The 20,834-nt window shown below is 31.4% G+C and overlaps 7 protein-coding genes across 21 annotated transcripts; 3 read left to right on the top strand and 4 right to left on the bottom strand.

Annotated features, from left to right (window-relative positions):
- The first annotated feature begins 457 nt into the window (after positions 1-457).
- On the top strand, positions 458-3,761 carry LOC128884242 (protein starmaker-like). 8 transcript variants are annotated; one of them, XM_054137492.1, is made up of 8 exons: positions 458-723; positions 766-1,053; positions 1,312-1,377; positions 1,423-1,494; positions 1,542-1,691; positions 1,745-3,097; positions 3,220-3,306; positions 3,374-3,761. In XM_054137492.1, the coding sequence occupies exons 1-8, from the start codon at positions 576-578 to the stop codon at positions 3,520-3,522; spliced, it is 2,313 nt and encodes a 770-aa protein (XP_053993467.1). In that variant the 5' UTR covers positions 458-575; the 3' UTR covers positions 3,523-3,761. The 8 variants fall into 8 exon arrangements, with proteins under 8 accessions (XP_053993467.1, XP_053993464.1, XP_053993463.1 ...); XM_054137489.1 differs by having other exon boundaries at positions 458-1,053; positions 3,377-3,502; positions 3,573-3,761; XM_054137488.1 differs by having other exon boundaries at positions 459-1,053; positions 3,374-3,502; positions 3,573-3,761.
- A 1,532-nt stretch (positions 3,762-5,293) lies between these two features.
- Positions 5,294-7,025, bottom strand: LOC128884046 (uncharacterized). The gene is made up of 7 exons (XM_054137050.1): positions 6,894-7,025; positions 6,606-6,838; positions 6,372-6,523; positions 5,965-6,244; positions 5,709-5,901; positions 5,568-5,651; positions 5,294-5,498 (listed from the first exon to the last, which is right to left on the bottom strand). The coding sequence occupies exons 1-7, from the start codon at positions 6,920-6,922 to the stop codon at positions 5,441-5,443; spliced, it is 1,029 nt and encodes a 342-aa protein (XP_053993025.1). The 5' UTR covers positions 6,923-7,025; the 3' UTR covers positions 5,294-5,440.
- A 1,079-nt stretch (positions 7,026-8,104) lies between these two features.
- LOC128884155 (uncharacterized) lies at positions 8,105-9,036 on the top strand. Its single transcript, XM_054137264.1, has 3 exons — positions 8,105-8,466; positions 8,538-8,623; positions 8,692-9,036. Exons 1-3 carry the CDS (start codon positions 8,433-8,435, stop codon positions 8,911-8,913), a joined length of 342 nt encoding a protein of 113 aa, XP_053993239.1. The 5' UTR covers positions 8,105-8,432; the 3' UTR covers positions 8,914-9,036.
- Positions 9,037-9,185: 149 nt separating this feature from the next.
- On the bottom strand, positions 9,186-12,878 carry LOC128884150 (uncharacterized). Of its 3 annotated transcripts, none has more exons than XM_054137252.1 (11): positions 12,559-12,878; positions 12,346-12,508; positions 11,788-12,285; positions 11,587-11,733; positions 11,336-11,458; positions 11,099-11,284; positions 10,897-10,972; positions 10,537-10,853; positions 10,423-10,488; positions 9,426-10,372; positions 9,186-9,354 (listed from the first exon to the last, which is right to left on the bottom strand). In XM_054137252.1, the coding sequence occupies exons 1-11, from the start codon at positions 12,754-12,756 to the stop codon at positions 9,217-9,219; spliced, it is 2,859 nt and encodes a 952-aa protein (XP_053993227.1). In that variant the 5' UTR covers positions 12,757-12,878; the 3' UTR covers positions 9,186-9,216. The 3 variants fall into 3 exon arrangements, with proteins under 3 accessions (XP_053993227.1, XP_053993228.1, XP_053993229.1); XM_054137253.1 differs by having other exon boundaries at positions 9,426-10,366; XM_054137254.1 differs by having other exon boundaries at positions 10,537-10,832.
- Positions 12,879-13,034: 156 nt separating this feature from the next.
- On the bottom strand, positions 13,035-15,446 carry LOC128884151 (protein MEMO1 homolog). Of its 4 annotated transcripts, none has more exons than XM_054137256.1 (10): positions 14,957-15,443; positions 14,811-14,895; positions 14,637-14,711; positions 14,381-14,499; positions 14,046-14,317; positions 13,879-13,925; positions 13,708-13,823; positions 13,586-13,656; positions 13,437-13,520; positions 13,041-13,308 (listed from the first exon to the last, which is right to left on the bottom strand). In XM_054137256.1, the coding sequence occupies exons 1-10, from the start codon at positions 15,090-15,092 to the stop codon at positions 13,234-13,236; spliced, it is 1,080 nt and encodes a 359-aa protein (XP_053993231.1). In that variant the 5' UTR covers positions 15,093-15,443; the 3' UTR covers positions 13,041-13,233. The 4 variants fall into 4 exon arrangements, with proteins under 4 accessions (XP_053993233.1, XP_053993234.1, XP_053993231.1 ...); XM_054137257.1 differs by having other exon boundaries at positions 13,046-13,308; positions 13,437-13,490; positions 14,957-15,436; XM_054137258.1 differs by lacking the exon at positions 14,811-14,895 and having other exon boundaries at positions 13,035-13,308; positions 14,909-15,446.
- Positions 15,447-15,620: 174 nt separating this feature from the next.
- On the bottom strand, positions 15,621-17,504 carry LOC128884153 (dnaJ homolog subfamily B member 4-like). Its single transcript, XM_054137260.1, has 9 exons — positions 17,348-17,504; positions 17,150-17,272; positions 16,888-17,044; positions 16,564-16,831; positions 16,406-16,499; positions 16,176-16,340; positions 16,016-16,124; positions 15,893-15,962; positions 15,621-15,831 (listed from the first exon to the last, which is right to left on the bottom strand). The coding sequence occupies exons 1-9, from the start codon at positions 17,354-17,356 to the stop codon at positions 15,762-15,764; spliced, it is 1,065 nt and encodes a 354-aa protein (XP_053993235.1). The 5' UTR covers positions 17,357-17,504; the 3' UTR covers positions 15,621-15,761.
- Positions 17,505-17,598: 94 nt separating this feature from the next.
- On the top strand, positions 17,599-20,033 carry LOC128884154 (signal recognition particle receptor subunit beta-like). Of its 3 annotated transcripts, XR_008459260.1 has the most exons (7): positions 17,599-17,895; positions 17,951-18,054; positions 18,118-18,377; positions 18,425-18,556; positions 18,614-19,608; positions 19,666-19,724; positions 19,831-20,033. XR_008459260.1 is itself a non-coding variant. In XM_054137261.1 (6 exons), the coding sequence occupies exons 1-5, from the start codon at positions 17,814-17,816 to the stop codon at positions 18,834-18,836; spliced, it is 801 nt and encodes a 266-aa protein (XP_053993236.1). In that variant the 5' UTR covers positions 17,599-17,813; the 3' UTR covers positions 18,837-19,608; positions 19,666-20,033. The 3 variants fall into 3 exon arrangements, 2 of the variants coding, with proteins under 2 accessions (XP_053993236.1, XP_053993237.1); XM_054137261.1 differs by having other exon boundaries at positions 19,666-20,033; XM_054137262.1 differs by having other exon boundaries at positions 18,614-19,724.
- Positions 20,034-20,834: the final 801 nt, after the last annotated feature.

Genomic DNA, 20,834 nt, shown 5'->3' with positions numbered 1-20,834 from the left:
AATAATGAAAAAACACTTTGACAGACAAAGAGGAGACTTATAGTTAAAAATATATCAACAAATTGAGACGATGGGATCTCAGAAAACGCGACATAAAAACCAAAGAATAAAAAATCGAGTGAAAAAGACATATCCCAAAAAAATATTAAAAAAAGAAAATTTTGTTTTTTTATGCTAGTAAAGATTTTTTGAGGGTTTTTTTTTTTAATAGTAATGTTCTGCATTTCAAAATAAAATTAGCCAGGATATTTATCAAATTTGTAGAAAATTATAATTTATTGCAGTCGCATTTTATCCATTTATTTCCTTAACTTTTTTTTATTAAAAACGTGGTTGAGAATATGAAATTTGAAAATTATGTAAAAAAACCAGGAAAACATAACAGTTATTTTTGTATAAAAAACTCCGTATTCGCGTCGCGTTCAAATAGTCATGATTCTGGGAATTAATCAAGTTGTAAAATAACATTCTACTGAAAGTCATTTACTTCTTAATTTTTTTAACTGTTAATTCTTATAACTTTATAAATTTAGATATATTCTATAAAATTAATTTTAAACAACATAAAATTGCTCATGCTAATTACAACATGTTTATTAGTACTGTTTTTTTTTTCGTTACGATCTTTAGTGTCATCCATTCATTATAATGGTGTACAAGCTATCGAGTCAACAACCTCTCCGTTATATTCATCGAATGTTACAAAGTTGTCATCTGTTGGAGGTAGTGATTATTATCTTTTGAAAAACAATGATGATATTGTAGATAACCTGTATAATTTAAATCAAGACAATGAGAGTTCTGCTACCTTTTTATTGGAAAAGAAGATTGAAAATTCTGCAGAATATGCTTTCATGTCGTTGTTACGAGCTATAGATATGGCGACATCTAATGAAAGTGCAAAGAATCAGACCATGAGTAATAACAGATGCGTTAGACTTTCGTGCAGAAACAGAGGCCCTGATATTTCAAACTCATCGACAGAAGAGACTTATCCCCGGGTTTCTAGAGAAGTAACACCAATGTCACAACCTACACCGCAGAAAGTCACAAGTAAATAAAGTTTGACAATGTTCTTAAGCGATGAAAACGTATTTGGAAGAGTAGCAAATAGCATATTATAAATCATTCTTAAAAGCTTAGATATTCAAAACACTGCTTAGATATTTGTTTTAGTGTTTATTTTGTGAATACATCGTTTTATGGTTTATTAATTGAATCATTCGATATAAAGAATGTGAACACTTTATTGTTTTGTGATTTCGCAATGAGCACTGTTATTTATTTTCTTTTGAAAATTAATGTTTTTAGATTCAAACTCAAACTCTCAGATGACGCCATCAGATAACGCTAATGCTCAACCCTCTAGCCCAAGCAGTAAGATTATAAGGAGATGTTACACCTGTCTAATGATTGTTTTAGGTCAAAAAACAAACTCAAACTCCCAGACGCCATCAACGGGTAATGGTAATCCTAAATCCTCTTATCCAAGCAGTAAGATTATGAGTAGCCACTTTACACCTTTTTGTAAATGTTTTTAGGTAAAAACTCTGACTCCAATTCTGACTCTTCTTCTAACACTAACCCCGTTTCTAGTTCTAACTCTAACCCAAATTCTAGTTCTGACTCCAACTCTAATTCTCATACGTTGTTAAAGGGTAACACTAATTCTCAATCCCCTAACCAAAGCAGTAAGATAATGAAAAAATACTCTCGTGCTTCTTATTTACGATACACTATAAAGGTACTCCACAAGGAGAAAAAACTAATGAATTAAATACATCCTCACCGCCCTCAAGCACTAATACATTTTCATCATCCAAATTAGCCACTTCCTTAGTAGGTGGCGGCACCCAATCATCAAACCCACGTGCTAGAAGCTCCTTGCTTAATGCTTCAACAGCAGTAAAAAGATTCAATGGGGCTCCGCAATTACAAGGGTCTGGTGGAGCTTCAAGACCAGACATTTCTGATGGAGGTGCGAAACCCAACAATTCAGATGGAGGTGCCAAACCAGACGGTTCAGATGGAGCCGCGAAACCAGACGGTTCAGATGGAGCCGCGAAACTTGACGGTCCTGATTTAGCCGCAAAACCAGACGGCTCAGATGGAGCCGCAAAACCAGACGGTTCTGATTTAGCCTCGAAACTTGACGGTTCTGATTTAGCCGCAATACCAGACGGTTCAGATGGAGCCGCAAAACCAGACGGTTCAGATGGAGCCGCAAAACCAGACGGTTCTGATTTAGCCTCGAAACTTGACGGTTCTGATTTAGCCGCAAAACCAGACGGTTCAGATGGAGCCGCAAAACCAGACGGTTCTGATTTAGCCTCAAAACTTGACGGTTCTGATTTAGCCGCAAAACCAGACGGTTCAGATGGAGCCGCAAAACCAGACGGTTCAGATGGAGCCGCAAAACCAGACGGTTCTGATTTAGCCTCGAAACTTGACGGTTCTGATTTAGCCGGAAAACCAGGCAGTTTAGATGGAGCCTCAAAACCAGACGGTTCTGATTTAGCTGCGAAACCAGACGGTTCAGATGGAGCCGCGAAACCAGACGGTTCAGATGAAGCCGCGAAACCAGACGGTTCAGATGAAGCCGGGAAACCAGACAATTCAGATGGAGCTGCGAAACCAGACGATTCAGATGGAGCTGCGAAACCAGACGGCTCGGATGGAGCTGCCAAACCAGACGGTTCTGATTTAGCCGGAAAACCAGGCAGTTTAGATGGAGTCTCAAAACCAAACGGTTTAGATGGAGCCACGAAACCAGACGGCTCGGATATAGCCGCGAAACCAGACGGTTCAGATGAAGCCGGGAAACCAGACAATTCAGATGGAGCTGCGAAACCAGACGATTCAGATGGAGCTGCGAAACCAGACGGCTCGGGTGAAGAGTTACCAACGACACCTCAATCTAATCCAAAGAAAAAAAAAGGATTATCTAGTCTTTTTCCCTCGCTTCAACTAAGTCCAACAGGTGTAGAAATGACTACGCCTTTGGGTAGCATGGGTGTAGGGAAGCCTCAGGGAGGCGTCACCTTATCACGACAAGGTCTACGAAGGGGCTTAGCCCGTATTCATATACGTGATTCTTGTAAGAAGAGTAATATGACTAATAGTAAAAACAAAACATTGTTAGTAATTATTGAAATATTTCAAACCAGAAAGCTCCAATGGCATAAATTTCTTCATACTGTTGTTCTTTTTATTCTTTAGCTGTCGACCAAAGACAACTAACTAATTATACTTCTTTTCAAAAAATAAATGAAAAAGCATTAAACAGCGAAGCCTCATTAAAGAAAGGTATGTAAAACATATTTTTTAAAAACATGTAAAACTGTTTATACATGAAGTGAAAACGTTTTTAAAGTAGAAGAAAAGAAGTTTATCCAGAGGAAACAAAGAGCAATACCAATTTCTGTTACCAACCCACCTCCCATATCATTGACTCCAGAAGATTTTCAAAGTTATGATGACTTTATGAAAAAAATTAAAACGAGTGCGTATAGTTTCCCGTAAAGTTGTACTTACGAAATATTTTGCATACATCACGTAAACCAATTATCCAGACCTTAGTTGATCGCACTTGACTCGTAGGAAAAATTGTAAAGAATATTAATTGAAAAAATAATTAAGCTTTGTAAATAAGTCAACACTTCATGTAGATTGTATTAGTGAATAAATAGTTCAAAATAAAAACTGTAATGCTTACAACATCCTTGCACAAACTCTAAATATATATTTTATTTCGTTACAAATTTTCCACAATTTTTCGACAAATAAATAAATAAATCTATTATTGTTATCTAATCTTTAATTTAAAATATTAAAAAATAAGTACAATTTTTATCAAGTAAACTTATAGTAGAGACCGATACGTACTGGTTTTAATACAAATGTAAAAATAATCATGATTTCAAAGTTTTTCATATGTATCAAAGTGATATCAAATATAGCTAACAGAAACGTATAACTTTTAACATTACAAAAGTTTAACTTTTTTTGCGTTGTAAATATTTCGTGGTAGTGTTTATTCATAATGCATGTTATGATTCTTTTTAATAAAAGGTTAATCGTTTTAAACTTATTTGTATGTTGATTAATGTTCCTTGTTTTTTGTACAAACGTACACGTGTTGCCGTTATGTTTACCTTCAATAGAATCATATCAAGTTAACACAAAAAAAAAGGCACTTGTATTGAGAGAAAGAAAGATGTGGAAACTATGATGAAGCGAATACATTTTTCCGTGTACCACGTAAGATATATCTTTCAAAGAAAAACGTAATAAGCTACCAGTAGGAGTTTAATTGTTGAGTTATAAGCTTTCAATTAAATTCTATTAATAATTATTGTAGAAAAAACATATAAATCGTGACACTAACAAAAACCAATGTATTTTATGCATTAGTTTTTTCAAAGAAGAAATAACTTATAAATTATATATTTAATATACAGGTGATTTAAACTTTTCTTGTGTTACGCAAAAGAAAATGCAGTGTTATTGTGCTCGTCATTGAGTAAATTAATAGTACTGTTTCTTTCTTATATTTCTAATTTTAAAATAGTAAAAGCATGTCGACTTTATTATAAGACTTTTCTTTATATTGTTTACAACAATTTCATGACAGTTTATGTAAGTTTCATATAAAACAATTTTTTTTTTTAAATTGTTGCACTGTCGAATACATGTTCAGTTATGAGAAAATGAATTTATTGAATTCTTAGCCAAAGGTTGAGCATTTGGAGTACCCCTTCTCAAAACAGAACACTCCTCCATGTTTTCATTGTTGTTGATAATGGAATGTCTACTGTGCTATTGATCTATTATTTAAACTACCATAAACGTCATTGTTTCAGGGGCTTGAAGTGTATGAGTAAATGATTGAGGCTAACAATTTGTTTAGCAGTATTCTTACTTCATATACGAGCTTATCGGAATATGCTCTAGACCCTACGCACGGTGAACAGAACTTATTCAGTCCAAACAACATTTCTAAGGATAAAAAATATTATAATCATTAAACTTAATGTATATTCACAAATTACACTTTAGTTCGAATATAGGTTGCTTTATAAAAGACTAAACGACAATCATTGCCATTCAAATTCGGCTTACAAAATAAGTCTTGTTTTTTATTTGAACAAGACATTTCGGGGCATGTCCCACTTTGTAGACACAAAAAACCACTTGTCTTGTTTCATGATCTATTTCAACGACTCAAACTAACAAAAGAATTTATCCGACAGGATATCGATTGCTGGTGTCATGACACCCTAGCGTATCCATGTTTTCATGATGAATTAAGCACATTTTTTAATTTTTTTGTTATTCTAACTTAGCATGCAAATAAAAAAAGAAAAAGTATCGTGAACACTATGTATTTTTAAAACGGTTGTTGCCAATGAAATGTTTTCCTTGATTCTATTAAAAATAATTATTCGTATCCATTTGGGTTATTAGATTGCCATATCCAGGCAGATTTACAAGCATCCCTACAAATTAAAATACATGACAGAGGAAGTTTATTTTAAACCAAAACAAAAAAAAAAACGAGGACTTACTCAACAGTGTGGGTAGGCTTCCACTTCAAATCATGAAACGCTTTGGATGAATCCGCAACAACAGAAGGCAAATCACCAGGACGTCTTTTCAAAAAATGTATTTGAATAAAGTACTTATAGTTTTTTTTTAAATAAATGTACCTTTCAACAAAACGCATTGGTATTTTTCTATCGGATACTCTTTCAAACCATTGCACCATTTCTTTCACTGAGACACCGTTGCCACTACCTAAATTATGAACTATACAACAACCCTTATCTTGTTTTTCAAGATAGCGCAAGGCTGCTAAATGTCCTTCAGCGAGATCAATGACATGTATATAATCACGAACGCCTAAAAAGTGGCGATAAGACCCTAGGAAAAAATTCGCAATATGACATAATTTAGTTTATTTACCAGTGCCATCTGGTGTGTTCCAATTTGTTCCAAATACATCAAGGTAAGGTTTGTGACCTATAGCAACTTTCTGAATATAAGGAAGTAAATTTAAAGTATGTTCGGGTGAATCTCCTATCATCCCAGATGGGTGTGCTCCGATAGGGTTAAAGTATCTTAAAATGGATATTTTCCAGTTAGGTCGGGCCAAAAAAATGTCCTTTAGCATTTGTTCTATAAAAAGTTTCGATTTACCATAAGGATTACTAGGTTCTAAAGAATCTTCTTCTTTTAATTGATTCTAGACTCATAAAACATATATAAGGTTAAAGCGCGCAAAGAATACAATAAAATACTCTTTCTTATTACAATCAAAACTAGCAGGTTTCTTTCACACAAGTATTGCATTACAAATTATCCACCCTTACTTGTGATAATTTATACACTGTTGCTGATGAAGAAAATACTAATGTTGTACAACCAAATTTTTCCATAGCTTTAAGAAGATTTATGGTTCCACAAAGGTTATTTGAATAATATTGCAGTGGTTGTTCCACCGACTGATTTACTGCCTTAAGTCCTATGAAACACGTTAATGCATTAACGAAGAATTATTGTGATTAGTTCGGTTTTTTATTTTTTTTAAAACGACTCAGGCTGACCCGCATAATGAATCACAGCGTCGTATTTCTCATTGGAGAAAACCTTCATAATCTGTTCTTCGTTGCAAAGATCGACATTTAAAAATGTAATTTTTTTTTTACATAACAAATTAATTCGATCAAGCACTTTAATCGAACAATTACTCAAATTATCTAATATTGTAAGTCGATACTGCGTGTTTTCTGAAAAATGGACTATCGTGTGGCTTCCTATGTATCCTGCGCCCCCAGTGCTACACGATTTACACTCATACAAAATTTTAACTTGTAAAAAAAATGTTTCATTACCAAAGAATATGTGGTATATCCTGATTCATTTTTACTAAAAAGAAAAATTGCTACACAAAATATAATTCTCTTATCTTTCTCAGTGCAAACGATAATCTCAATCCGACCTGCAGTATCTGATTGAAAACAATCATGAAATATCAGAACATGAAAATAAAATGAACGCGAAATACCGTTTCTATAATTACAATGCTATCGAATTTTTTCGTTGTTAACTTGACAATTTTATTTTTTAAATATTTCGAGAGATGTCTAATGACACCGGATTAAAAATAATTAAAAATTTTTTCATTTTATTTTAAAAATTATTTAAAGCAGAAAATTAATTATTTAATTAACTTTCGCCAACGAGGTACGAATTGGGGGGAATGTGTGGGATTATAAGAGTAATTTCAAACCCTTGCATTCATAAAGTAACGTTTACTATCAACTTGAGTGATTTTAATTCCGTTTAGACAAAACACTAGCAACGATGTATTGAAAAGTTCAGTTACATTAGTCTCTTTCAAAATAGCAACATAACGCAAGTTCGCGACAACTTATTTAATTCTTATCACTGTTTCCACTCATATAAATTAAGTTGAACAAAAAAAATAGGGCAAGAGAATAATTATGTTCGCGTCTCTGTATCATAATAAGCTTTTGATGCATTGCGAAAGTTTCGATGAAACCCTAACCTTGAAATAAAAAGTTCGTGTTGTGCTTCAATGAATATTGGCAACAATACGCTTATGAGAATAAAAAAATAATAAGCTTTTATAATTAAACATCACATATACACGATAGAAAGTAGTTTAGTTTACTAATACCTCTAAACGTTGGCCAGTAACACCTGGAGAATTGATGTTTCATAATGTTGTTCAAACAATTTTTCGTTCATAACGGAGGAACGTAAACAACTATCGTTACAACATATATTCTATTTTAATATTTACACAACTTTAATTACTTTATTTTTGAGAGAAAAAAAAAAGTAGTGATTTTTTAGCCAAATTTCTTTAATTCATTAAATTAGACTAAAAAAATCTATGAACATTTTTACACTGCCTCAAGCACTGTTACGCTAACCGCCAAAGAGTTAACAACAAATATTATTTTATGAAAGAATTGTATAAAATACTGTTGCTAAAGCGTTTTACGTTTGCTTCAAGCAAATTTAATGATGAAAATTCTAAACTGCTATGAATGAGTCCACTGTATTATTTATACTAATAGAAAATATTTTAAAAAACGTAATGATTATGTATTATGATCTTTTCCATAAAAAAATGAATGATAATTGTGCTTGAATGGAATTTTAAATAAAAGAAAAAACGTACAACCAGGTTGTCATTTACTGAGGATAAAAAAAAACAGTAACGAAACAATAATAAACTTTTTAAACAAATACATCAAAATAGCTTCGGGACAGTTGTGTTGGGTCAGGTGAAGAAGTAGCATTAGCAATGGTAGAACAGTTAAGGCTTGTGGTTGTTTTGTTTTGTGTACCTTTCTGGTTTTGGAATTCTCATCAATTAGCGAAGAATATTGAGGAAAATTATGGCAGTCAAACCTACATCAACAGGACTTCCAAGTATGTTGATGTTTTTATATTTTTGCATTGAAAAAACTTAGAATAAACACTTGTTCTCCTTTATGGCTTAGTTGGCCCAAATCGTGGCTTTATTGTAACCCGTCGCGAACTACCGACAAGACCTCAATCGCGTCGTCAGATTAATCCACGTGTCAAAGTAACTACACGTGCCAATGAAGACTTGCTACTTTGATAATTTTTAGTAACAAATTAATTTCTTTTTAGATGATTCGTGAAGTTGTACGTGAAGTTTGTGGTTTCGCTCCCTATGAACGTCGAATTATGGAGTTAATTAAGATTGGGACCCCTTCTACAACTAAACGTGCATTAAAATTAGCGAAAAAACGTTTAGGTACTCATAAAAGAGGAAAGAAAAAAAGAGAAGCTATGACACAAGTTATTGCTCAACAAAGACGTAAACAGGCAGCAGCAGTTGCACAGCACTAAAATTGATGTAGAGTTATTGTAAGTTTTTCGCTTTCATTGCAATGTTACAAAAGTAAAGAAACCCATTTGTTTAGTAAATGGAAAAGTAATTAACAATAAAAAACGCGTTTGAAAATTATGTAATGATTTTTCATTTCAAATTATTAATGTGAAAACGTTTTTCGTTCTCACTGTTAATTAATGAGAATATACGAACGGCAACAAGAAAGGGTTTTTTCTAGTAATAAAGGAAACTAAACATGTTTCACATTACACGGCAAGTAATGAATGAAATAAACGACTTAATGCTTCACTTGAAAAGTATTATTTAGACGCTGATATAAATTCAAATAGTTCGGATAAAGGTTGAAACTTTTTATCTGGCAAACATCTGATAAGTAGCTTAGGGGGAAAATAATCCATGTTAATCCAATTAATGAACAAATCAAAGGGAAACGGACCCTGAACAAAAATAATTTTTTTAAATGATACAAATTTGGTACTAATTTTTTTTCTATTTAATAGGGTTTTACTTGAATTTGACCTTGTGGGTCAATATATTCCCAAAATGTATTAGCGAAAAATTCCTCAATGGATTGGGCATAAGATGGATTGTGTGAATACGACTTAAGAGAGACAGGCACATGATACGAAGAACTTTGTGAACGGAAATCCGAATCGATACATTTTTTGTAAGGTAAATCGAAAGTAGACATTTGATTCGCTTTGAATAATTTCGTATCGTTATGAACGATGGACGAATTTATAGCATGCTTGTCTAAATTTGAATTCGATAAAAAAATTTCATTTAATGGGTAAGATTGTGAATTGAAATTAGATGATACAATATGAAGAACATTTGAGGTGTTAGACAACTTTTTAGATGTAGTAGATCTTAGGTGATTTAGGAAATTGTTATTTTGAATGTTTTCATCGATGTTTCGTCCTGTTACACTCGCGCTGTATTTTGTAAACGAATTCGACAAAGTATCCTCATTTTTGTACATAGAGTAAGGTAATGAATTCGGAAACTGGTTGATAGACTCATGATTCTTTTCTGCACAAAAGTCATTTAATGTAGCTAAAAGATTTGGAACGGTCTCTTTATAATTATTTTGATTTGTTCCTTTTGTCGATAGATAGTGGAAGAAATTATTTGAATTCTCTTTACATTTTGAAGGTGTTGTACACAGTTGTGATCGATTATCATGAGCAGAGAATAAAAAATTGGAAGGCTTTTCGGTTAAAGTCAAATTAACTGAGTGTGAATGAGTGTTTAGATAAGATGCTTTTGGCATTTCCTTGAAATGAGTAGTGGATGAATAAGGAGTGGTAGTAAAATCCTTTTGATGTGTAGTGTTACTGGTAGTACAAGAAGAGGACGCTACATGGATAGGAGTATCTCGGGGTAAAACTTGTTTTAATAGACTGAGAAGATCTCCAGATTCTGCACATTTTGTAGTACACATCATACCTGACACTTAAAAAAAAAAAATATTCAAAACCTTTAAAACCTTAGATTTCTCTTACTTGTTTGTTTGAAATCATTGTAATTTGATGATTGTGGCTTCTCTTCAGGATAAATTTTTTTTTGACCTAATCAACATTTGATAAACCATGTTTTTTTAAAATCACATTTTCTACTTGTAAAAGGTACTGAAAACGAATGAGCTTGGTTGTTTTCATATTCAGAATCCTTTCCACAAATTGTATGTTGTAAAAATAATGGATCGTTTCGTAAGCTTTTCGGCTTATTTAAAACAAAATCATGTGATTCATTTATTTTTAATGGTTCGCGAAACTGTTCAAAATATGATGAATGATGGTCCGAAGATACATTTATTTCTTTTAAACTCTCACAAAAATTATTCGTGTGAGTTTCACTGTTTTCTTGTATTGGTTTGATTTGATGTATTAGTTTCTGTATACTATCCACCCCACTAGATAATGTTAGCACATCTCTAAAACATGTAAGTAGTACATACTTTTGTTGTTTCGGCCTACCTTGTTTCATAATTTGTTAATGGCTTCCATTGAAAATTGTACAGCTTTGGTAAGCATTTGTTGTAAACAAGTTTTCCTATTAAAAGAAAAAAAACATATAATAAAAGTGATAAACATATTAAAATAAGAGTGGAGAACTTTCTAAGGTAAAAGGAAATTCTTGAAAGAGTCATTTCTTCTATTCAAAAAACAAAATGACTACCTTGTTTTGAAAAAATTTTAAAATAGTTGTCCACTTTAAGGCGGGGAAATGTCGATGCGGTAAAGAAATAATTATTATCCGGTGACCAGCCACATAAAACTGTGCAAGGTTCTCTCCATTGCGCAACAAAATGTGCTGAGTTTAAATCCAGAGTTTGATCGTTGCGATACCAAAAATGAATGTCACCTTAAACGAAAAAATTGTTATGGATGGAAACATTTTTTATTAAGGAAGAACCTGCAAGATTTCCAAAACCAGCAATGGCTAAGATATGACCAATAGAATCCCAACGTAATGTGTTACAATAAGCCTTGAATATCCGATGTAGAACAACACCATTGTTATCACAAACCATAACATCTTTAATATATGAGAACAAAAAAAAAACAGCAAAAAATTTTATAAGGCATTATCATATGAAAAAAAAAACCCTTTTTTTTCCTCTTTTCTAAAATAAACACAATGACAACCCCACCCTAGAGCACTACCGCTAGGACATTTTCCTTCAATATAAACCACTTCGTTTCTTGTTGGGTGCCAACAAGCTTCTTGTACATTGTCCCGGTTCAACTTAACAAATCCAGAGCCATCTCGGTGTACTAAATATAAATCACCAACATCTCCATAACTTTTACCTTTAAAAAAAAAACCATACGAATTGAAAACGAATTTAAACACAATAATATTACCGGCTTTATCAACCGTATTAGAAGTGAAAATAAGTAGTGTTGATCCCGATTTATTCCATTGTAATTTGGCAGAATCAACTGAATCTAATTTTTGATTAAGTTGAATAGACCAAGTTTTTTGACGAACATCCGATATATGAAAAATATAAAAGCTTGCACCACCCGATGATAAATGAAACGAAGCAAATGTCAATTCTTTTTTTGATGTTTCAAGAAGATGTGGAGCTGGTTCTGAAGTAATTAAACCAGTCACCGGTATACGTAAAAGAGGGGTGCCGCCAACATCCGAGCCGTAATAGATAATCACTTCAGAGGTTGAAGTCACACAACAATACATTTCGTCTTGACGCCATTTTATAAAAGGCCATTGTCCTACAATTAACCCCTTAAGAAAAAAACTCGTTACGTATTTTAAAGTGAATTCTTTGGTCATTGTATAAGTGTCATTCATCCTCCATACAAACACGTTACGCCCTTCATCATTCACAGGAGTATTTGCTAATAAATAAGAAAACAGCATAAAAAGAAGGGCTACATTTATACTTATTTAACCCCCACCAAAATTTTTTTTTTGTGGATGTTTCCAATAACAGACAAAATATGTTCCCAAAGGTGACCAATACATATGTTTTAATGGTTGTAAATGAGCCGTAGATACTTCTTTACATGAAGATATTGAAAAAGATTGAACTTGAATCGACGCATCATTCCACGTAAGGTTCTAAAACAATGTAATTAGAGATATGTCTTGTTTTTACAACAATAGATCACCTTATAAAGGGTTACCCCCGATGACTCGGCATTCACACTAAGATGAATACCATCCGGCGACCAACATGAATCTAAAATATTGCCCGATACAGAAAACACACAGAGTGGAGTGTCTAAATTGAACGAGTCGATAAGGTAAACATTAAGACCACTATCAGATCGTACACAATATGTAATCGAATTACAATCGTTATTCATTAACCTTGTAGTAAAAACACAGCTACTAGGATGTCTTTTTTTATATAGAACGTATTTCTTTTTGAATAATAAAAAAAACAAGCGAAATTTGGGAATTGAAAAAATTAAAACAATTAAAGAAAAAAAAGTTATGTTAATTTAATTAGGAATTTTTTTTTGTTCAATTCTTTTATCTGTTTTTTAAGGGTTGTAACGAAAGTAGCTTCCAATTTTACAATAAAAAAATAACTTGTAAATTGAGTATCAAATACAACCAAAGATAACAAGTTTTCAACACAATTTTTTTTAAGGGCAATTTATTTTTTAGTCAAGTATACACATCGTTAAATAAATCAAGCACAATAAACGTTAATGATCATACAACATGAAACAAAACAAAAATAAGTTCACAATGTAGCTTTATTGACAACTATTTTGCATAAAAATTTTTGGATAACTTATTTTCGTAAAACTGTTTTACTGCATGGGGTATATTTTTTAGATCTGGGTAAAAGTCAATAAGGAAGCATAGGACACACTGGTATTTCTTGTTGGATTAGTAATCAAAGATGACTAGAGTAAAAAATTTATATATACAATTATGGTTATTCGTTTTTTAAAATTTAAATTAAGTAGATAAAAAAACACACCCATTGCATTATTAAAAATGAAAGCGACTAGTAAATTTTTGTTTGTCTCACCTGAGAATAATGAAGAACATTTGTTTTCAAAGACATGTTCGACTTTTGTATCAACTTGCAAATGAAAAAAATATATATAAAACCCTTATATATAAATAAATAATCCATCAAAAAAAAACGTATTTTTTATTTGATTAGAAAAAGCTTACATGAAGTAGAATAATAAGTGCGTTAGCTCCACAAATAGTATTCCTAGTTATTCTTAAATGCTTTTCAAAATCTTCAGCATTCGTTAAATTTTTTCTAGGTATTTTTCACTATAATTTTTTACCGTCAATGTTATGATTACAGATACATGTAATAGCCTCCATATCAAGACGTTGTATTAATGCATTAATTGTTTCTTCTTTTTCATGTAGAGGTTTAGGAGTATACATGTAGTGAAACCTATTGTAGTTAGAAAAATTAAACGCTTGTTTATTAAACATGAACTATTCAATACCTTTTCCCCCAATGACAAAAATCGGATGAGATTACAAACAAGCATTCCTACAATCATGATGAAATTGAACGTAACATTTTTTGTATTTTCACATTTGTTCATATATATACTAATGTCGAAAATGAAAATTTTATCTATTGTGATCCTCATGATCTCGACTCACTAACCGGATCATTAAAATATTTTAAAAGTGGTGTAACGTCCATAACGCTTCCAACTAAAAGAGGAATTAATTTGGGTAAACTTTTTTTTTCTTTTTTCATTTGTTCAATATGTGAGGAGGAATTTCTTCCTGTGTCTATTTCTTTAGTTTTCTTTTTAAGCATATTATTCAATTGAATATAAAGGAAAGGTAACATCATTTCGACTGAATGTTCTTCTTCATCTTCTTCTTTTGTAAGATATGTTGCGTTCAATTCGACGGCCAATGTGTCAAGAGCTTAAATATAAGATTTCAATGTAAAAACAAACAAAATAAGGTAGTCAAAGATAGCATAATTACCTAAAGTATCTAACTCAAATAAACCTAAAGGGGTAGCATAAAATTGACATTTAGCAAAAGGTACTTTAAATCCTTGAAATTGGCAATAATGTGAGGGCGCTATAATGACAACTTGCTTTCTAAAAATAAAAATGTAAAAAAGAAACGGTTTTTCATTTCTTTCAAAAAATAAGAGACGATTGGTAGAAAAACAAACTTTTACTTAACATAAGCTACATGAAAACAAATTAGACGAGAAAATAAAAATTTAACTAACATTGGCTGTTGTAAAAACGTTAAAGACTTCCAAGCATAAGAAGCTGTGTCACCACAGTAGGAATAACCAGCATGCCTAGATAATGTAGAGTGAAAGAATGTTTAAAAGGAACAAGAAACAAAATTGTGTAGCGTTTATAAACGACACACAATATATTATACAAACATATCCTACGGGGATATAATTGCTTTCACATTTGTAAAATCATTCGACTCAGCTTTATTTAAATAATCTTCTAAATTCTTAGTTAATGTTATAGCTAAATACACAACCTTATTCGTTGAATGTTTTTGTTAAATAAAAAAAAGTATTCAACATACGACATGAAGGGTACCAACTTCCTGCGTGAGTTGCACGTCTAACAGATTCTTCTAAAATAGGGTTCATTGTAAAAAAAAATGTATAGAAATTTGCTTTGTTTTGATTAGGTAAGGTTTTAATAACAGTTCCTTGCATTTCACAGCTACTACAAGGGCTGGTAAACAGATTTTTTGCCTAATAAATGAATTGTATTAAGTTATTTGGTACTCAAACAATCCTTGCTGTTATGTTTTAAAGTTCTATTACTGTACATGTTGAAAGACTTTTGTATTGCGAAAGTAGACATGTGATAGAGAAAAGCAATTTATCAATTATCTCAAAATATCAATATGTTCACTTACGAGACATATGAAGATGGATGACGGTTATTTCTGTGTGTTTTCTTTGCCTGCTTAAACATAATGAAACGACACTGTAAATGATTATATCAGTATAAAGAGTAGCTTACTTGCACTAACAGAGTATCAGATCAATTGGTAACTAGCTTGTATTATATTGATGCAATTGTATCCAAAACGTTTAACAGGTTAAGAAAAGAGACTTTATATTAGCTTTTCTTACTACTTATGGATCTACAGTGCCAATAGTGACTACGCAGTAAATACTTTCCTTTTTTTTTCGGATTGTTTATGTAGACCGAAAAAAAACAAGTACAGTCTAATAAATAGATAACTTGTTTTTATTAACGTTTGTGGAAATTTTTTGTAGTTTACACTAGTAGTAAAAAGCGAAACGTTTTTCTTTTTAAAAAAACATCATACTGTATGCTAACGAATATATATATTTTTTAAAAATGGTATTGTATCAACGGAATCCTTTATCACCGTCAGGTAAAATACGTTTAAGGTGAGATTTTTGCTCATCTGTTAGTTGTCTGTTAAAAAAAATATTTAAGAGACGTTACGTTTACATAGATCAATTGAAGAGTAACATACTTTGGGAAAATCAGTTCAAATTCTAAAATTAAATCTCCTTTTTCTCCCGTAGACTTGGAAGATGTTAAACCTTAAAGAATGTTTAATGAGTTAAGATTTCAATTTTTCTCAAAAAAAACATACCTTCATTTGGGACAATCTTTCGAGTTTTAGGATTAACTATTTCGTCAACCTTAACTTTAATAACTCTATTATCTAACGTTCTGATGGGTGCTATAAAACCTGTAAGAGCCTAGTAAAAACGATAATCAAAGTAAATGAAAAAGAATACAATTAAACGTACCCGAACAAGTGAAACATGTATTTTATGAATGAGGTGAAGTCCATCTCTGACAAAATTTTCGTGATGTTTCGTTTTTATTACAAAAATCATGTCTCCTGGACGAGAACGAGGAGCTTCCTGATCTCCTTCTCCTTGAAACGTTATTTTTGTTCCGTCTTTCCAACCCTTCACAATTCGAAAAACAATAGTGTTAAACATATAGTTTCCTTGTTTCATGTTTTCAACATTACGCGTTTAATTTCGACTTCTAAAATTTTATCTTCCTTATATGCCTGATCCTTGTTCCATCGCGTTCTGGTAACTTTAAGTCTTTTTTTAGCTCCGCTAAAAACAAAACAAAAACAATTTATTTACAATGTTACTTTGATTAAAAAAAAAATATCAGTACGTATAAATTTCTTCTAGTGTAACGTTAAGATCAATTTGATATTTTTTGGGGCCTTCACGTGAGTCTTTTGCTGCCATATTTCCAAACGCGGATGTGGAAGCACCAGAGCGCGTATTAAATGGAATACCACCTCCAGAAGAGCGAAACATTTTCGATGTTGATCCAACACCAAATGACATGGGAAAGTCGTCATCAAAAAACATGTTAAAACCTGATTTATCGGAACCAAAAAAGCTCGAAAATATTTTTTCTGGGTCGGGTCCAGAATCTAAAAATCAAGAAAAAAATAAGTTTACTTTTTAAAGATTAAATCAATTCGTTTACAAAAGAAATGTGTTGATCCATCACGAGTTCCCCCTGCATCCGTTTGACCTGCACCTCCCTTTAATCCTTCTTCACCGTACGTATCATAAATATCTCGTTTTTCTTTATCAGAAAGAACATCGTATGCTTCGGCAATATCTTTGAACATTTCTTCAGCCTGTGGCACAATTTAACTAGTTAGTTTAAATTTAGTTTATGTGCGTCTTTATAAGAAAAAAGACACAAAAAAAAAACAAAGTTAAAAAAAAAAAAACCCTCGTACCTTAGCTTTTTCATTTTGATCCGTATGTTTATCGGGGTGCCATTTGACTGCTAATTTACGATATGCCTTCTTTAAATCAACATCAGTTGCATTTTTGCTAACACCTAAAATTTTATAATAATCCTACAAAACAATGAAAGTATTTATTAGATCAACTAAGTCGCAATCCTTGTAATCAACAAGTTGAAATTAACAGACCTTGCCCATTTTTATTACAAGTGAACTCACAAAAATAAAAAAAAAATTATTTTAAGTGAGAAATGTAAAGAATAATAAAAAGTGAAGCGTCTCTTAAAAAAAGCACAATTTGTTAGATTCGCAGCATTAGAAATTCAATTGTTGGCGAATACGCATTAAAAAGTGAAACCTGATTTAATATATATCTGCATGTATACATAACGTAAAACCAAAAGAGGTATTTTTTTTTTTTGCTTACAAGATTTTTTTTTTCTTGTAAGGTATGTATTTATTTTTTTAATAACAAAATTCAGAAAAGTGTAAGTTTTCATTACAGTTGGGTTAATGTTTCATAAAGAAAATTGTTACAATATCTGAAAATAACGAACAAATAACGTACTCGACCCAAAACATGAAGTTCCTGTAGAGTTTGAGAACATATTAATCCATAGAATTATTTAGAAGAGACGATTTAACGAAATCCGTTATGATTGTCGATGCTTATTCATTAACGATCACTTTCTTGACTGTTCTCATTCCTCTTGTTGCATGGCTAATAAAAATATGTGGTAATCTGCTTAATATTAAAAAACCTTGGCTATTAGAAAAATAACATATTTGTAGTGACAAAAATAATTTTAAAATTTTATCGTAATAAACATATCGAACAAGACGTGATTTTAATAACAGGATGTTGTTTTTCTGGTAAAACATCCTTGTTTTATAAGGTATACATCCATCTCTTCACGTTGTACGTCGTGTTTATTTTTTTTTTTTTTTGTCTTGTACAGTTGCAAGACGAAAATTTTTCATCTTTATTAACAGTGTCTTCTTGTAAATTGAATGTTTTTACTTTTACAAAATGCTCCTTATCGGAAAAGTCCCCACTTTGTCACATTGAATGGAAGCCTTATCAAAAAAAATGGAATTTAGTTGATTTTCCTGGCCATACGCGATTTCATTATGAATTACCTCAATGGTTTTCAAAAGCCTGTTGTATTATTTTCATGATAGATGCGTCCAATAAAACAGCAATTAAAACATCTGCGACGTACTTTAACTTTTTAAAATGTTTTTTATTCCCTTATTCGTTTTTAGGCAGCTTTACAACATTTTCTTTTCTAGAACACTTTTGAAAAATAAAACGCCTGTCATTATTGTCTGTAACAAAACGGATTTACTAACAACAAAAACTAAGAAGGAAGTTTCAAGTGACTTATTTCGTGAAATGTATGGATTTATTCTTTTACCTTTCTTATTTAGAATTAAATGATTTTTTGAATTTAGAGAAAAAATTCGTGTAGCACAAGAATGTGCGTTTCAAGAGAATAACGACTCATTTACAAAAATAGACACTCCAGCTCATCCTATTTTATCTGTTGACGACGTTGACCTTCCAGTACATTTTTGTTCTTCTTCTGTTGATACTAATCGCCTAAGTCATATTCTTGAAGCAATACAGACTGTCATTTTCGGTTCCTTAAAAAGTGACATAAACAAGAGCGCATAATGAATTCTCCTCTCTTGATTAACTGCATTTCATAAAAAAGTTTACCAGACAATCTTTTAATGTCACTTTTTACATTGTTTTGATAAAAAAAAGCGTTACTCCCGACTGTTTTTTCCATTTGACTCTCATTTTACTCTTTATTTAAAAGGTGCACAACAATTTTATAACCAACCATTATAGAAATTATTGAGCTTAGCTTACAAAAATAAGTAATTCTAGTCACTATAGCTTTGAAATTTTTGTTAATAGTGCCGATTTTCAAAAATTACAAAGTCTTTTCGTTAATTTAGAAACAAGTAAACAAGCTGTTTTTAGATGGTATACACTTTCTTTTCATAATCATCCTTTGTATTTTTAAATTCTAAAAACCGACTTGTAAAAGTTAAGAGTTGACAGTGATAAAAAAAATTTTTTTTTTAATGCAAATTTTGAGTTTCTCGAGAATGCATTAAGCTATGATATTTGTTAACTGTCTAGAAAAAAGCAATAAAAATTTTTGTTGCCTTTAGCGTTTATTTTTATTTATGTGACAAATGAAAAACTCGTTTTGTACTACTATTGTGTTTAAAAGGTGTCTTTTTAAAACCGTTTTTCAACATGTTGATATGAATTTATGTATGACGTTAGAATTTGTTTTGCTAAATATAAAAATCATGCGAATGCATTCGTTTCCTTTTATTTAAACTTTCACACCACTGCTTTTCAATTTCTAATAAAATCAGTTGGACATTCGTTTAATTTACTGTCTTTTTAAATTGAAGCTGAAAAACTTGTAAGACAGCAGACATCCAATTATTTCAAAGATTGTTTCTTTTATGAATTCTCGTAGTTGATTAATATCCCTTTTTACAGCATTTAATAAAAAAAAAGATACCATTCATATACCAAGTATGAAAACCTTAGTCATTTTAAATTTTCAAATAAAAGTGTCATTAATACAAATAACGTGATATATTCTCTTGGAACGCAAAATTAACGCTATTTATTGATTCAGTTGTCGTAGGAGAAGCACGTCCACTCAACAATAGCACCTCTTGAGAGTATGAAGCCAAAGGTTTCCAAGAAAATTTTTATCATGTGAAGGTACATGCCGACCGTCCAAAAATTTTTAGAAATGAATGCACTGCGATAAAAAAAAACGGTATGACAAGCTGAAAACATGTCGTTTATTTTAAAAAAGTGTTTCTAACCCGTTTTGCAATTAACCTAGCAAAAAATTGTACCCGAATCCTACGCATGAGTTGCTTAGGGAACGACGGAACGCGTAATTTTATTCAGTGTTCCCTTTTTTTAAAACTAGGCTATACGCCGAATTCTGAACTCTAGAAAAAATGTCTCATGAGGTAACGGGTTGTCTCATAACGGGTGTTCTGACGCCGAATTCTTATTCCACTCGTGTATTTTTAGTTTTTTAAATGTAATAAAAATACCAATATGAACTGTTTCAAAGAGTGATAGACTTTTTAAATTCTTATTTACACCTTATTTTTTTAGAAACATCGCTTTAAGACTAGCATTAATCAAAGAACACCTTATTGCTGTAATAAAAAACTGTATCAATTCGCGATCACAAGCTATTAGTGGACTAGGACACGCATTATTTAAAACAATTTTTTTTTTCCTATTAAAAAAACATTAAGAAAAACTTTTAAAAAAATAAATAAATTAAATTAAGAATAGGCACAAACATGTCACGAGCAAATAAAATTATTCGTGATATTGTATTGATATTAATCATTCAATAACGCTCGACTAGAAAAAAAAAATTGTATCTACACACATTTATTCTTTAATTCAAAGTTGATTTTCATATTAAAAAAGAACTTTTTTTTGATGGTAATTAATAAAATGAGAATGATCATGAGCCATCTTGTAAAGTCCTCATTTTAAAAATGGATGAAAACCGTCAAGATCCTTCCAACATATTTCAACCTGTTTCAACTGATTGTCCAAGAATAATGGATATGATTCTCGACAGACTTTACCCTAAGGATTGGA

Source organism: Hylaeus volcanicus, unplaced genomic scaffold (genome assembly GCF_026283585.1).
Source record: "Hylaeus volcanicus isolate JK05 unplaced genomic scaffold, UHH_iyHylVolc1.0_haploid 12237, whole genome shotgun sequence".
NCBI lineage: Eukaryota > Metazoa > Arthropoda > Insecta > Hymenoptera > Colletidae > Hylaeus > Hylaeus volcanicus.
Note: the sequence above shows the minus strand (reverse complement) of the source record. Positions and strands in the feature narration are given on the sequence as shown.

Excerpts from the sequence above, each read along its gene's own strand:
- LOC128884150 (XM_054137252.1), bottom strand. The coding sequence starts at position 12,756 with ATGAATAACGATTGTAATTCGATTACATATTGTGTACGATCTGATAGT. Across the intron at positions 11,285-11,335 it reads TGGTTTTGGAAATCTTGCAG|GTGACATTCATTTTTGGTAT; the intron begins GTTCTTCCTTAA and ends TTTTCGTTTAAG. Across the intron at positions 10,854-10,896 it reads TTAACAAATTATGAAACAAG|AGATGTGCTAACATTATCTA; the intron begins GTAGGCCGAAAC and ends TACATGTTTTAG.
- LOC128884151 (XM_054137256.1), bottom strand. The coding sequence starts at position 15,092 with ATGCAAGGAACTGTTATTAAAACCTTACCTAATCAAAACAAAGCAAAT. Across the intron at positions 14,896-14,956 it reads AAGTTGGTACCCTTCATGTC|CTATAACATTAACTAAGAAT; the intron begins GTATGTTGAATA and ends TTGTGTATTTAG. Across the intron at positions 14,318-14,380 it reads ATTTGAGTTAGATACTTTAG|CTCTTGACACATTGGCCGTC; the intron begins GTAATTATGCTA and ends CTTATATTTAAG.
- LOC128884046 (XM_054137050.1), bottom strand. The coding sequence starts at position 6,922 with ATGAATCAGGATATACCACATATTCTTTG. Across the intron at positions 6,245-6,371 it reads CAGTGTATAAATTATCACAA|AATCAATTAAAAGAAGAAGA; the intron begins GTAAGGGTGGAT and ends TTATGAGTCTAG. Across the intron at positions 5,652-5,708 it reads CCAATGCGTTTTGTTGAAAG|ACGTCCTGGTGATTTGCCTT; the intron begins GTACATTTATTT and ends TTTTTTGAAAAG.
- LOC128884155 (XM_054137264.1), top strand. The coding sequence starts at position 8,433 with ATGGCAGTCAAACCTACATCAACAGGACTTCCAA. Across the intron at positions 8,467-8,537 it reads TACATCAACAGGACTTCCAA|TTGGCCCAAATCGTGGCTTT; the intron begins GTATGTTGATGT and ends TTTATGGCTTAG. Across the intron at positions 8,624-8,691 it reads AGATTAATCCACGTGTCAAA|ATGATTCGTGAAGTTGTACG; the intron begins GTAACTACACGT and ends ATTTCTTTTTAG.
- LOC128884242 (XM_054137486.1), top strand. The coding sequence starts at position 576 with ATGCTAATTACAACATGTTTATTAGTACTGTTTTTTTTTTCGTTACGA. Across the intron at positions 1,495-1,541 it reads TAAATCCTCTTATCCAAGCA|GTAAAAACTCTGACTCCAAT; the intron begins GTAAGATTATGA and ends AAATGTTTTTAG. Across the intron at positions 3,307-3,373 it reads CGAAGCCTCATTAAAGAAAG|TAGAAGAAAAGAAGTTTATC; the intron begins GTATGTAAAACA and ends ACGTTTTTAAAG.
- LOC128884154 (XM_054137261.1), top strand. The coding sequence starts at position 17,814 with ATGATTGTCGATGCTTATTCATTAACGATCACTTTCTTGACTGTTCTC. Across the intron at positions 18,055-18,117 it reads AAACATCCTTGTTTTATAAG|TTGCAAGACGAAAATTTTTC; the intron begins GTATACATCCAT and ends TGTCTTGTACAG. Across the intron at positions 18,378-18,424 it reads GCAATTAAAACATCTGCGAC|GCAGCTTTACAACATTTTCT; the intron begins GTACTTTAACTT and ends ATTCGTTTTTAG.
- LOC128884153 (XM_054137260.1), bottom strand. Across the intron at positions 17,045-17,149 it reads ATCAAAATGAAAAAGCTAAG|GCTGAAGAAATGTTCAAAGA; the intron begins GTACGAGGGTTT and ends ATTGTGCCACAG. Across the intron at positions 16,500-16,563 it reads ACACTAGAAGAAATTTATAC|CGGAGCTAAAAAAAGACTTA; the intron begins GTACTGATATTT and ends TTTTGTTTTTAG.